The sequence below is a fragment of the Perissodus microlepis genome, chromosome 3 (assembly GCF_051167445.1).
Source record: "Perissodus microlepis isolate ML-2025 ecotype Zambia chromosome 3, ASM5116744v1, whole genome shotgun sequence".
NCBI classification, from domain to species: Eukaryota; Metazoa; Chordata; class Actinopteri; order Cichliformes; family Cichlidae; genus Perissodus; species Perissodus microlepis.
The window spans coordinates 48,622,515-48,634,783 of NC_140463.1; the positions used below are offsets into that span (position 1 = coordinate 48,622,515).

Here is a 12,269-nt window from a genome sequence, read left to right on the forward strand (position 1 = left end):
ACCGCAGCAGAGTAGAGAGTACTCATTCAGGTGCAGGGAGAACATGCAAATGCCACACAAAGGCACCAGCCAGCCTACAGAATCAAACCCACAACCTTGTTTCTGTGATGTGAAGGCGCTAACCACTGCATCACGGCGTCATCGGGTGTGTTTTTGAGATGCTCCCTGAAGATAAACACAGGAATGAGAGTTAAAGTGAAGGACTGTAAAGGAGGTCAGCTCATCTAATGTGCAGTCCTGGTGAGCTAGGAGCCGTTTGCAGCCATACGAGCTGTGCAGTCAGTCACATGTGTGCGGCGGCGTGGTGGTGGGGTGGGGGGAGTATTTCTCACAGATGGTGCAGCTCTCTGTTTCACTTCTCAGATGGGACCTCGGCTCTTGTGCAGGGGCGTACAGGATGTTGAGCAGCGGCAAAGCATCTAAATCAAAGTAGAGAACTACAGACTGAGCGCTGTGTGTCTGTAGGTGGCTGAGGTCATGATGCAGCATCCTTGGGTGACAGGTAGAAAGAGTGGGCGGACGCTGTGAGAATATGTGTTAGTCAAACGGATGCAGGACGCACGTACTCTTTTTAACTTTTAAGCACACTGCATGCAAATAAGCAGCTAAGACGTTTATGGGCTTATTAAGAACTAAAGCAACATTTGGAGAAGAGCAGTAATCTAGATTTATAGTAACATGTTTCATGTAGATAAAAGTAAAGTGGCTAATTATAGTTGCTGGGTCCTTAAATGACCCTGAGCCTTTTACGAAAGACGTCATCAGTGGAGCAAATTCTCTCTTTTTTAACAATACGGCTGAATGCCAACAACACGAGGCTCGTGGTGTGTTTCACCAACTAATGTTTCTTTTCTTAAATTGATTCCCTTCTTTTTCTCTCAAAACCTGAATCATAGGTTAATTATAACCTGCCAAGCGGGGTTTGCATCCTCCTTTTTTTCTCCTACTGAACGCTGCTGCTGGACTAGAGCTGCTATCACGTCCAGTAACTACTGTGTCACTGGGCTTCACGTGCACCACAGACACTTGAGCTCTGTTCCTAAACGTTCCCATGTTGAGAAAACCCTGTGACGTGTATGAAGAGACACGTGAAAAAGGCTTTTGTCCAGCATTGCCGTGTCATTTCCTGTCAGTCATTCTGTGTCTGCTGGCACATGTTGAGCAGTAACGAGATGTCAGCAAATATCCTCACCTTGATATAATAATGATATTCAGCCCTGAAATTTGTGGAATGTGGAAAAAAGTTTGTTTGTTCACATAACGCATATTCAGATTACTCAGTTATGACATCTTTAGCCATAACTCAGGAACTGAGAAGCAATTCCACGCAGAGATAAAAGAAATTCCAAAAGTGGTGACATAACCTGCTTTTGCACTTCCATGTTACGACAGACGAACTGTGAATAGTAACCAGAATTCCAGTGTAGCTACACGAATTTAATGTGGATCAAATCCCAGCTTCCCCGGAGCTGTTGCCAAACAGCTATGAGTCATCCCGTCTTGGCTTCCATGGGAAAAATGAAAAGAAGAAAACCAGAGTGGAAGTGGAGTAAGATCATTTATGCAGATGTGTAATTATGTTGTGGTGAGACCTCTACAGTAGCAAAGGTTGTATCTGTTTTCTGATGCAATTGTACGTTGTGTGAGATTTTCTGTGACCAATAGGAACAGTGATTCTGTTTTATCCTGTCAGTCCAGCCTCCTGACTGGTTCAGATCACGACTGTCCCTTCAAATGTCGTGTTTTGTTTTGCTTTGCTTTGAGTAAAGCAGCGCTGATGTTTATACTCCAAATTAAAATGCCTCTCACAAGGACGTGTGGTCTCATGTGCTCTCACTAATAATTTAAATCTGTAGTAATGACATCAAAAATGTGGCTATAATTTCTTACATTTATAGCAAAAAAATGGCAGACAGTCAAACAACTGTGGAAGGATGGTGAGTCATATATAGAGACTGTATATTAATGGCTGTCACACTCTGTGGCCGTCCAAACATGCACAGAAATAGCACAAAGTTTAAAGAGTTTAGAATGTTTTCACTTTTAGTTTTGTCATTTTAGCTTTTCAGAAATTCTTTTAACCTCCACACTTTACTTCCGCAACCAGTAAAACCAGTCAATAAAACACCCCATCTATAAAACCAGCCTACTGAGTACAGGATCCCACTGCCAAAAACAGATCCTGGGAAGAAGCCACAGTGGGTGTGGCACCACCAAACTGCAAGTCATGGTCTCACCAGAAATCCAACTAGCAATTTCCCCCTAGATAGAATCGACATGTATAGCATTATAGGCAATACTAGTGTCTCATTTGCAATCGCTTTAAGGAAGCACTGGTATAAAAACACCGTGTGTGCTTTAGATGTTTTCAACGGTGAAGAATTTGTTTGTACAGACTGGTTTAAGGTTGGTTTCATGCTTGTCTTTGGACTGTGGGAGCCACACAGAAAGAAAAGGAAGAACCCATCGGGCTTATTGATTTGAACCCATCGGGCTTATTGATTTGAACCCATCGGGCTTATTGATTTGAACCCAGCACCTTCTTGTTTTGAAATAGAACCTTTCATCAGACCGGCGGTCGCACAGAGCTGAACTTCATCATTCTGAGTGGCACCGGCGCTCTGCTGTGACATCAGCTGAATCTAAACTAACTAATCTAGTTTTTAATCTAGACCTGCAGGGTGCAAGATGCTAGCAGGCAGGGCATGCATGGACCGCTATAACCAAGTGGCCGGCATAGTGTACAGAAACATCTGTGCCGAGTATGGCCTGGAAGTCCTGAGGTCAAAATGGGAGACGCCCCCGGGGGCGGTCGAGACTGACAGAGCTAAGAGCGACTGACAGCAAACGGAGGAAGGAGAGGTCATGAGAATGTTTTTAATATACATTTTTCCTTTAGGCCAGATAATCCAGCAGTTTCCTGATGCTTCTTACCAACTTTTTGCTGACGATATTCAGCTATACTGCTCATTTAAGCCCTCTGAAGTTCATAAGCTCTCCACTCTGACTGTTTAACAAACACTAAACCGTGGTTGAACAACAATTGCTTACAGCTAAACACAGACAAAACTAAAACTTTGATTATTGGAGCTGACAGTGCAATGTCTGATATTAAACAGCAGCTGGGTGACTTAGGTTCCTCACAGAAACATAACCTTAGAAACCTGGTTGTTATTTTTGATGAAGCTTTTTCTTTGGAGGGACGTTTACATCAGATCGTAAGAACCTGCTTTTTTCACTCGAGGAACATTTCAAAACTTAGATGTGTCAACAAGTGAACTCGAGATGATAATCCATGCTTTTGTCTCAAGACTGTAGACTCTCTACTGTAATAGTCCAAACAAGAAAGGGCTAGCTCGTCTGCAGGTTGTTCACAACTCTGCAGCGAGGCTACTGACCCGCTCAAAAAAAGGGAGCTCATATGACTCCTGTTTTAAAGTCACTACACTGGCTACCAATCAGATTTAGGCTCCAGTTTAAAATTCTAGTTTTAACCTTTAGACCAGCGGTCCCCAACCCCCGGGCCTCGGACCGGTACCGGTCCGTGAGTCGTTTGGTACCGGGCCGCGAGAGTTGAGGCTCAGGTGTGAAATGTATGGTTTTCAGGGTTTTTATCGGTTTTAGCGTTATTTTGTTATCGTTTTTATCGTTAACTCGGTTTTCCTGAGTCTTTTCACGTGTGTTATGAATAAATCTTCTTTTTTTCGGTACCGGTACTAGTTTTATTTTTGTTGTATTTATCTGCGACACCTTAAAGGCCGGTCCGTGAAAATATTGTTGGGCATAAACTGGTCCGTGGCGCAAAAAAGGTTGGAGACCGCTGCTTTAGACCACTCCAGGGACAGGCCCCTCCCTATATTGCTGATCTGATGGTGGTTCGATTCCTGGCTTCCCCCAGTCTGCATGCCAAATATCCTTGGGCAAGATACTAACCCCAAAATTGCTCTCCGATGCGTCCATCCGGGTGAATGTGTGTGAATGTTAGTTAGAACATGTGTGAATGGGTGAATGCACAAGTTGTGTAAAGCGCTTTGAGTGGTCAGAAGAGTAGAAAAGCGTTATATAAGAACCAGTCCATTTACCATTTTACAGTGTCTGGACTCTTCAAAAAGCAGCTAAAGACGTTTTTATTTATTTTTATTTTTTCAAAATCTTTTTATTAGTTTTCTTATTAACACCAAACATACATGAAACATAATTGTCATTATATAAACAATCACAGAACAAGCTAAAGACATTTTTATTTCAAAAAGCTTGTAACTAGACCAGGAGTTTTTATGATTCATTGTGATTTGTTGTCTTTCTTGTTTCATATGTCTGTGAAAAGTGCTGTATAAATACATTTTACATGTTACTTACTGAAACCTCTGGAGCGTTCAGGCTATATGTTTACATCTCGGCTTTCTCATAAAGTAAAAAGAGAAAACGCCTCAGTGTAGTGCAGCGTAATGAGAGCGAGCATTTTTCTGTGTCAGCTGTAACTCTTCTACTCTTCGTAGCCACGTTCATGATTTAGAGCTTGACTGCTACCCTCTGCTAAAATCGCTTCACAATACTTTAAAAACATTGTCCAGAAAGAGTTTGCTTGAGTACCTCTTATTACCGAGTGGGTGAACACTTTTCTTAGAATTTCTTAACCAATTAATGCTGTGAAAAAATATTAGAGTAGAGCTGTAGCAGGAAAAATACCCTCCTGATCTTTGCTTTGAGTTGTTTAGTGAATGTGATGCTAGAATTGAAAGAGTGGTTTAGGAATCAGAGCAGGTCATTCTGAAGGTTGGTGGTTCGATTCCTGGCTGCATGGGTGCACTTACTAAAAGTCTCAAAAGAGTTCCAATCCCAGTGTTTGCGAAAATCACCTCCGACTGTCCAGTGCATGGAGGTGCAATAGGAGGGTGAGTAGCAGCACCAGTGGCCAGCAGTATTTTTCCCTTTCTGTGACCAGTTGCAACTTGTGGTGACTCGATGACTGCCTGGAGTTAGAGGCTGTTACACTCTCAGCCTTGCTGGGAAGCAACGTTGACTTGGACTGAATCCAATCACTTTCAGAGAGATTGTTTAAGGTTTGCAAATAATTTCTATCAAATATACAAATTTAGATCGCCAGCATGTTGCCATCACTCTGAATGACCTTTGTCAGTGAGCGCAACTTGAAGGGACTCACTCAGCCTGCTGGCGACTGGTTGTCCCTGGATACATTCCCTTTGGTTCATGTAGACAGCAACCTCATTCAGTCAGACGGACAGCAGGTTGATCTTCTCAGAGTCGAGTTAATCCTGCTTCCAGAGACGATTGCCAACTAGCAGTAATTTAAAGGATGGATCCAAAAAGGAAATGAGCTTTATGACAGGATGCTTTCTGTGATGAGAGATGTTTTATGATAGCTATGCTTGCCATTGCACATTCACAGGCCTTTAAACCCAACCATCGAAACCTTAAAACCACATCTTTCCCTTCAGACAGTAGTACCAGAAAAATGTCCTCACAGTGATGTTGTAATCTTCACAAAGATAAGTTGCTCAAAGGAAGGCAGGTGGTTGGATCCCTGACAGCTCCAGTTTGTATGCCAGAGTATCCTTGAGCAATATCCTGAACCCTGAATTACTCCCAGAGTGTTCATCTGAGAGTGAAAGTTAACGATGGGTAGAAAGTATGTAGAAAGCCTGTTACCAGACTGAGCTAAAGCTCACCGAGTCTCTCACCTAAACGAAAGAAAAGGCAGACTATTGGCTGAGAACATAAACTGAGAAAAGCATTTCTGAAGAATATGCTGAACTTGAGTGTCACATGGGCTTAATCTCAGCATCGCAGCAACAGGCTCTGCAGGAAAAGAGCTTTTATTTCTTTTGACATTCAGGAACATATGATACTAAATGTTACATTTTGCTCTGTCTCACAATCATAACGAATCTTTCTAAAGATTCCTGGATTCAGACGTGGGTCCAGATTGGTGCTTAGCCCCACCTCTGATGAAATGACATAAACCTGTTGTAAAGAAAATAACTACATTGTAGCGCTAATTGTTACCTGAAGTTGAAGCCATGAAAGAACAAGCGACAGGCTGAGATTATTTGGTAGTGCAGCTCTTCTCTAACCCTCATCCTGCTGCTTCCTTTGTAGATGATGTGTCTGCTGACAGCAGTGCTGAATTTCCAGACCGGGCATCCATGATGGAGGTGCGTCTGCAGGCACAGGAGGACGAGATCACACTCCTAAAATCCTCTCTGGCTGATGCCCTGCGCAGGCTCCGCATCCATGATCAGGTCCTACAGTTACTGAAGCAGCAGGTCATAGCAGGTGGGTGATGTTAACTGAAAACTGAAACTAGTGTGGCTCATCCGTCTTCGTTCATATAAAAATGATTAGACTTGCAGAGTGCAGCTGCACACTCAGAAGAAACTAATAATCCACTTTGATCTACTCAGTGAACCCGAGTGCTGCACGGCTGCTAAGCCAAGCATGCTGCTCAGATTGTTCCACCAGCAGCAGAAAGTTGTCCTCCAGCTCAGCCAGCGATGGGATCCGGCACCCTGCTACGAGGTACTACGCCTTCCAGCCAAGGGCTTAAAAGCTCAGGAAGAATGACGAGGGGCCGCTGTGTTGTATTAGACAACACGCTTGTCTATTCAAACTGTCGTTGTGTTCATATGTCTGTGTGAACTGCCTGTAAGACTGCTTTGTGTTGTTCTCAACCTTTGAACTCTCCAGCCAACTGTCAGACACCACTGTGACCAATGCAAACAGCCAAAGAGGAAGCTCGGCATCCACGGACATCCAAACCATTCCAGCAACAGTGGACAAGTCGACCCAGACAGAGTCGACCCTGTCAGGCCAGGACTCGGGCCAGGGCAGGGTCCCTCTCCACGGACAAGTCCAGAGCCTGCAATTGGAAGATGCACTCGTGGAAGGTCCTTCTGTATCTGAGGGAAACCGGGCCAAACTCCACCGTGTCCCTGGTATGGAAGAGGAGGATGAGGAGCCAGAAGAAGATGAAGGGGGAGGAAGAGGGGAGCAGGAAAAGGAACTAACATGGGCATCATCAGTTGAAGAGCCCATTCAGCCCACCACCATCAGAGGCCTCCAGAGGGACGACCTCCTGGATGGAAGCTGCTCTCCGGAGGATCCAGGCTCAGCCTCGGCCTCATTCAAATCTTCAGACCAGAACCTCAGCTCCCGCTCTGGACCTCTGTCTCCCATCCACGAAAGAGAGAAGGCTCTGTGCGTGATCCTGCCTCGTTGCCGCGTTCTTTACAACCTCAATCATCTTTCCGTAATCGTTGATTGATTGCATGACTTTTAAGAACGAATCAACACTAACACTGATTTTCCAGATTCTGGCTCTGCAAACCCCAGTTGTGCTGCAGCCCGCTTTATGAACCAGACATCCTCAGGTTTGCAGGGTGTGTCATGCTGCGTTAGAATATGTCACCACCCCAGGTGTCCTGTTCTGTTGTCTTGGTCACTAAAGTCCACATGTGCTTTCTTTTCAGTGTGTTTGAACTGGAGAAACAAAAAGCTAAAGTCTAACTGGATGTTTGACTCATATATCCATATTAAGCTTCAAAGCACCCAGAGATTTGAATCCATTGGAAAATAGAATGAGAAGTAAACAAAAGGCATGTCTGCAAGCTGCACACAAGGCTGCACAGTGTATACTCCTGCTGCGTAGCTGCAGAGCTCCTCAAAATGACTCAGTGTCATGATTCTGTAATGTGACACAGCGCCAGTAAGGATCTGTTTTTTCAACTGGGTTTTGTAGATTTGCACAAACTGTTTCAACAATGTTTCACTATAATTCTACTCTAAGCTTGTAATCGCTCCTAATATCTTTGTGATTAAAACATATTGTCTTACAGCAAAGCATGTCTTCTATAAAGGACTACCTTACTAATAGGTGGGGACCACAGGGCAGGGCTCTGCTTTTGTTTACTGCTTTTGTTTACTTTGTTTACTTGTGCATGTGCTCTTTGTTTTGCCCTACCTCCTTGTTATTCCTTTGAAAGGGTTTCCCAGAACATCAGTTTGACTTTTGCCATTTTCAAATTGGGTATTTTAAATGATTTTGTTTCTGGTTACATTTTGAGAAATTTTGTATGTTGCTGAGATTTCAAACTCAGATGGCATTACTACAAATAGATTTCATCTAATCTAATAAATTAGCCAAACTGTTTCATCAGGTCAGCTTCTTCCTCTTGTGAGATTGTTTGCATGGCCTTAACAGTGTGTGTGTGTGTGTGTGTGAGTGTTAATCTCAATATTAAATGTTACTATTGTGCTTGCAAAACTATTTAAATGTAACACTGGATACTTTCAGTTTGTATTTTATGATGTATTTGTGTTGTAGAGGTCAAAGCAAACACAAGCCGACCTGTTATCAAAGTGTCTGTTTAGGCAACAAATTGTTCCTTGTAGGTTTAAAAAGTTTAAAATCCACACACAAATATTGTTTTTGTGAAGCTACAGAGCTTCTACTAGTTCTGACTGATTGTTTCCAGAATGTCCAGAATCAGAGTTCAAATAGTTTGCAGATCACTGGCAAAAAACATGTTTGTCTCTGAAGTTAGCATAAATTTTCAGTAGCACTGTTTTTACACCTATAAGGAGGTCTTTCACACAATTGGCACAGTGACAGGTGTAGTAGGCGGGGCTTGGCAAAAGTTATTTATCCTTTGATGGAGAATTCAATCTGTAAATGTAGGCGCACCGGGGATTTGTGGGTGCTTCGCATGCAGAGGGATAGGTGCGTTAAACTGTCTTGAGTCTGTTAAAGCTGACTCTGTGTTTCTGTGACGCTTTAGGGTTCGTAGAAACAGCGAGAAACTAGGGAACCCTGAAAGGCAGAGGAAACGTCTAGACAAGAAGGCAGCATCTTCAGCAAACCTCCTCACCCGCTCCCCAAGCCTGGAGAAGTGAGCCATCCTGCCATCACTCACAGATGTCACCACACCGCTCACTTTTTCTCACGGCTGCAGCAGCCTCGCATTAAAGGGACACTTGTTGGAAGTCACCCTGTGAAACACTCATAAATACACGTAATGTGAAGCAACGGTCTGTGAAATGGCTTCTAATGTCTTGATTTTCTCTCCGCAGCCGAGCTAAAGAGCTTATCGCCAGTGCAGGTGAGGTCATTGACAGCATCTTCATCAACAGAGGCCTCTGAGGCAAACTCCATACAGGCCCCAGGGTTCAATCAGGAATCAGCCCACCACCGTTTCACTCAAACGCACTTTGCTGAATTCAGAAACAGCTTCTTTGATCATCCTTACATGTTGTTGTGTTTAATTTAGGTACTTTTCCAACATGATGGCCTGGCCTGGCTCCAGTGTTGGCAGGCCTGAGCTGTGCTGTACTTCTGTACTTGTGACACAGAAACCCCGTTGGTTCACACATGTAGTCATTTGTGTAAAAATGAGTGGATTTCCCAACCAACCACGCTTGTGGTTTGCATAGCTTTTATGAGCATTGGCCTTCAGTCTGGTTCTGGTGGTTAAGGCTTCATTCCCTTCACCAATCAGGCTCAGCCAATAGTTTATATCTATTATAGCCCCTTACGTGAATAGCTGCGTTGGGGGGGGGGGCTTTTGAAGGATGGACCACTTTTAAACCTGTGTAATTTACTTGGACCACATCACATACTTGTTAATATAAAACTCTGACAGTTCTTGACGTAGTCAAATGCAAGAATGCATTTCATAAATTTGAGACTTTAGATCAGGGGCATCCAACTCCAGGCCGTGAGGGCCGGTGTCCTGCAGGTTTTAGACCTCACCCTGAGTCAGCACATCTGAATCAAATGATTAGTTCATTACCAGGCCTCTGGAGAACTTCAAGACATGTTGAGGAGGTCATTTACCGTTTAAATCAGCTGTGTTGGATCAAGGACACATCTAAAACCTGCAGGACACCGGCCCTCGAGGCCTGGAGTTGGACACTCCTGCTTTAGATGATACGAAAAACGTTGTGCTTTGTTCTGTCTCGAGTAGGGCTTTCCCCAACTCTTAGGATCGTTTCCACAGCACTATATCCGTCAGAGTTTGTTTGTTTTTGGGTTTATCATTTTATAGTTCTATTACCCTTTATGGCTTTTATATTACAGATATAAATATCAAAGCAACCAGTGATGGTATTTAATGTGGACTGTGTTTGTCAGACTGTGACGAAGACTTACAGTTGATACAGGCTGGTCTGTCTTGGCCAGTTTTCTTTAAAGTTGACATGAAATACTTCATGTATAAAGGCTCATTTACACCATGGAGCTGCTCTCAAAAACTGACGTAGATGTAAAGTTTTCAATACATGCCAGGTGTCTTCTTGTGCCAGTACAGGATATGATATCATCGGCTTGTTTGGTTGGTTGGTTGGTTGCAGTCAAGGTTACGTTAGCTAACTAGAACCAATAACTCAGGAGTAAACAAGGGGACCTAAACTAAAATTCAAAGCGGGTCACTTTTGTGCCGTCCAACATAAAATCCAGCATCGCTTCCACGGAGCCTCTGCCTCATTGGCGTTTTTTATTTGAGTTTTTTCTATCGCTCACATCGACCCATTTTTAACAAAAAGATTTACATTAACAAATTCATGCCATTTCTCACCAACAGTGCTCCATCTGGTGGCAGATGGGTGCATAACATCTATGACACGATAATTTACCGGCATTGGGCAACAATTAAAATTTTAACAATTAGGTTAAACGAGTAGAACTTATGCTACTCACTACTGACAACAGCGACGGCTAGTCGGCTAGTTGTGCATACTATACCTTACACATGGATCCTGGAATAACTAGAACTCCACAAGATCAATACGTGCTTTCATCTGAAATTTGATGGGAATATGGCGAAAAATACTAGAGGCCAACTTTAAGCCAATAGCATGAGTCCCCATCAAGTGAAGGAATCGTCAAGGAGATGCTCTGTCCCACTGTTGTTCTGCACAGGTCTGAACCGCCTCAGTGAGGTCATTAACAAGACTGGTTTCAGATACCGACTATGACATTATCCACTTCCTCTACATGAATGCCATGAGTGAGCAAGACATCGGCTCACTGATCCACACCACTTTATTCTACAGCAGTGGAATCTCATGCAAACTGGAGAAGTGTAGTTGGATGGTAAGAAAGAGAGGGAAGGTAGTCAGAACTGAGGCGATTACACTACCAGAAGGAAACGGTGTAAACATCAAGGACAGCCTCAAGTACCTGTGAATCTCACGGGCAAATGGGAACCATGAAGAGGCTGCTAGGAAAGCTTCATCCACCAAATACATACAGAGTAACCCAAGTCCTCAACTGAATTGGAAGAACAAGATTTCGGCAATAAATGCCTACGCCCTGCCTGTCATCGGATACTCTGATTGGATAATAAAGATGAGGAAATTCCTTACCGTGCATGTAGAGTTTCAGTCCAGCATCATGAGACTGTGCACTAAGCACAAGGTTGGAGGTCGAGGACTACTGAATGTGAAAACCCTTATCCAGGATGAAAGTGATGGAAGGATCCATACATCGGGAACACAACGGATGGTGTGTTTGGTGAATACATCTGGCAGCAGAAATCTGAGAAAGAAAATCAGAAATTACATTGCAGATAGAAAAAGTGTCTGTTACTGAGAAACCCTGCCAGTGGCTGGACAAAGCTGGACTGAAAGACAGCACAGAGGCACTAATCATGGCAGCGCAGGAACAAGCTCCGAGCACAAGATCCATAGAGGCTGGGGTCTATCACAGCAGGTAAGACCCCAGGTGCAGGCTGTGCAAAGATGAGACAATCCAGCACATAACAGCAGGGTGTAAAATGCTAGCAGGCAGGGCATACATGGAACGCCATAGTATTATACAAGAATACGGGAATGTATTTTATGCCGAGTATGGCCTGGAATTCCTGAGGTCAAAATGGGATCCGGCCCCTGGGGTGTTTGAGAATGACTGAGCTAAGATTATGTGGAACTGGACATAGTAGTTTTAGTAGTGAGATGACTCCAGAATCACCATACCAACAGTAAAGTTTGGAGGTGGGAACATTATGGTGTGGGTCTGTTTTTCAGCATACAACACTGGCACGCTTCATATAACTGAAGGAAGGATCAATGGAAAAATGTACAGAGACATTCTTAAAAAAGAAAACCAATCTGCTGCCATCTACCACGATGATGAAGATGAAACAAGGGTGGTCATTTCAGCAAGACAATGACCGCAACCAAGCCACACACAGCCAAGGAAACTGGATTTATTTTAGAGAAGATGAAAGCTGTAGATATTTTCAATAAAAACC

At 43.6% G+C, this 12,269-nt stretch overlaps 1 protein-coding gene across 2 annotated transcripts in view; it reads left to right on the forward strand.

Annotated features, from left to right (window-relative positions):
- The window catches only part of eml3 (EMAP like 3), a 36,175-nt gene that overhangs the window by 4,672 nt on the left and 19,234 nt on the right, over window positions 1-12,269 (forward strand). Inside the window, exons 2-6 of one of the 2 annotated variants that reach the window (XM_084924660.1) lie at window positions 6,121-6,297; window positions 6,426-6,540; window positions 6,709-7,218; window positions 8,799-8,909; window positions 9,091-9,119. In XM_084924660.1, coding sequence (XP_084780786.1) covers window positions 6,121-6,297; window positions 6,426-6,540; window positions 6,709-7,218; window positions 8,799-8,909; window positions 9,091-9,119 — 942 coding nt within the window. The remainder of the gene's footprint in view (window positions 1-6,120; window positions 6,298-6,425; window positions 6,541-6,708; window positions 7,219-8,798; window positions 8,910-9,090; window positions 9,120-12,269) is intronic. The other variant, XM_084924661.1, reaches the window with a different exon arrangement.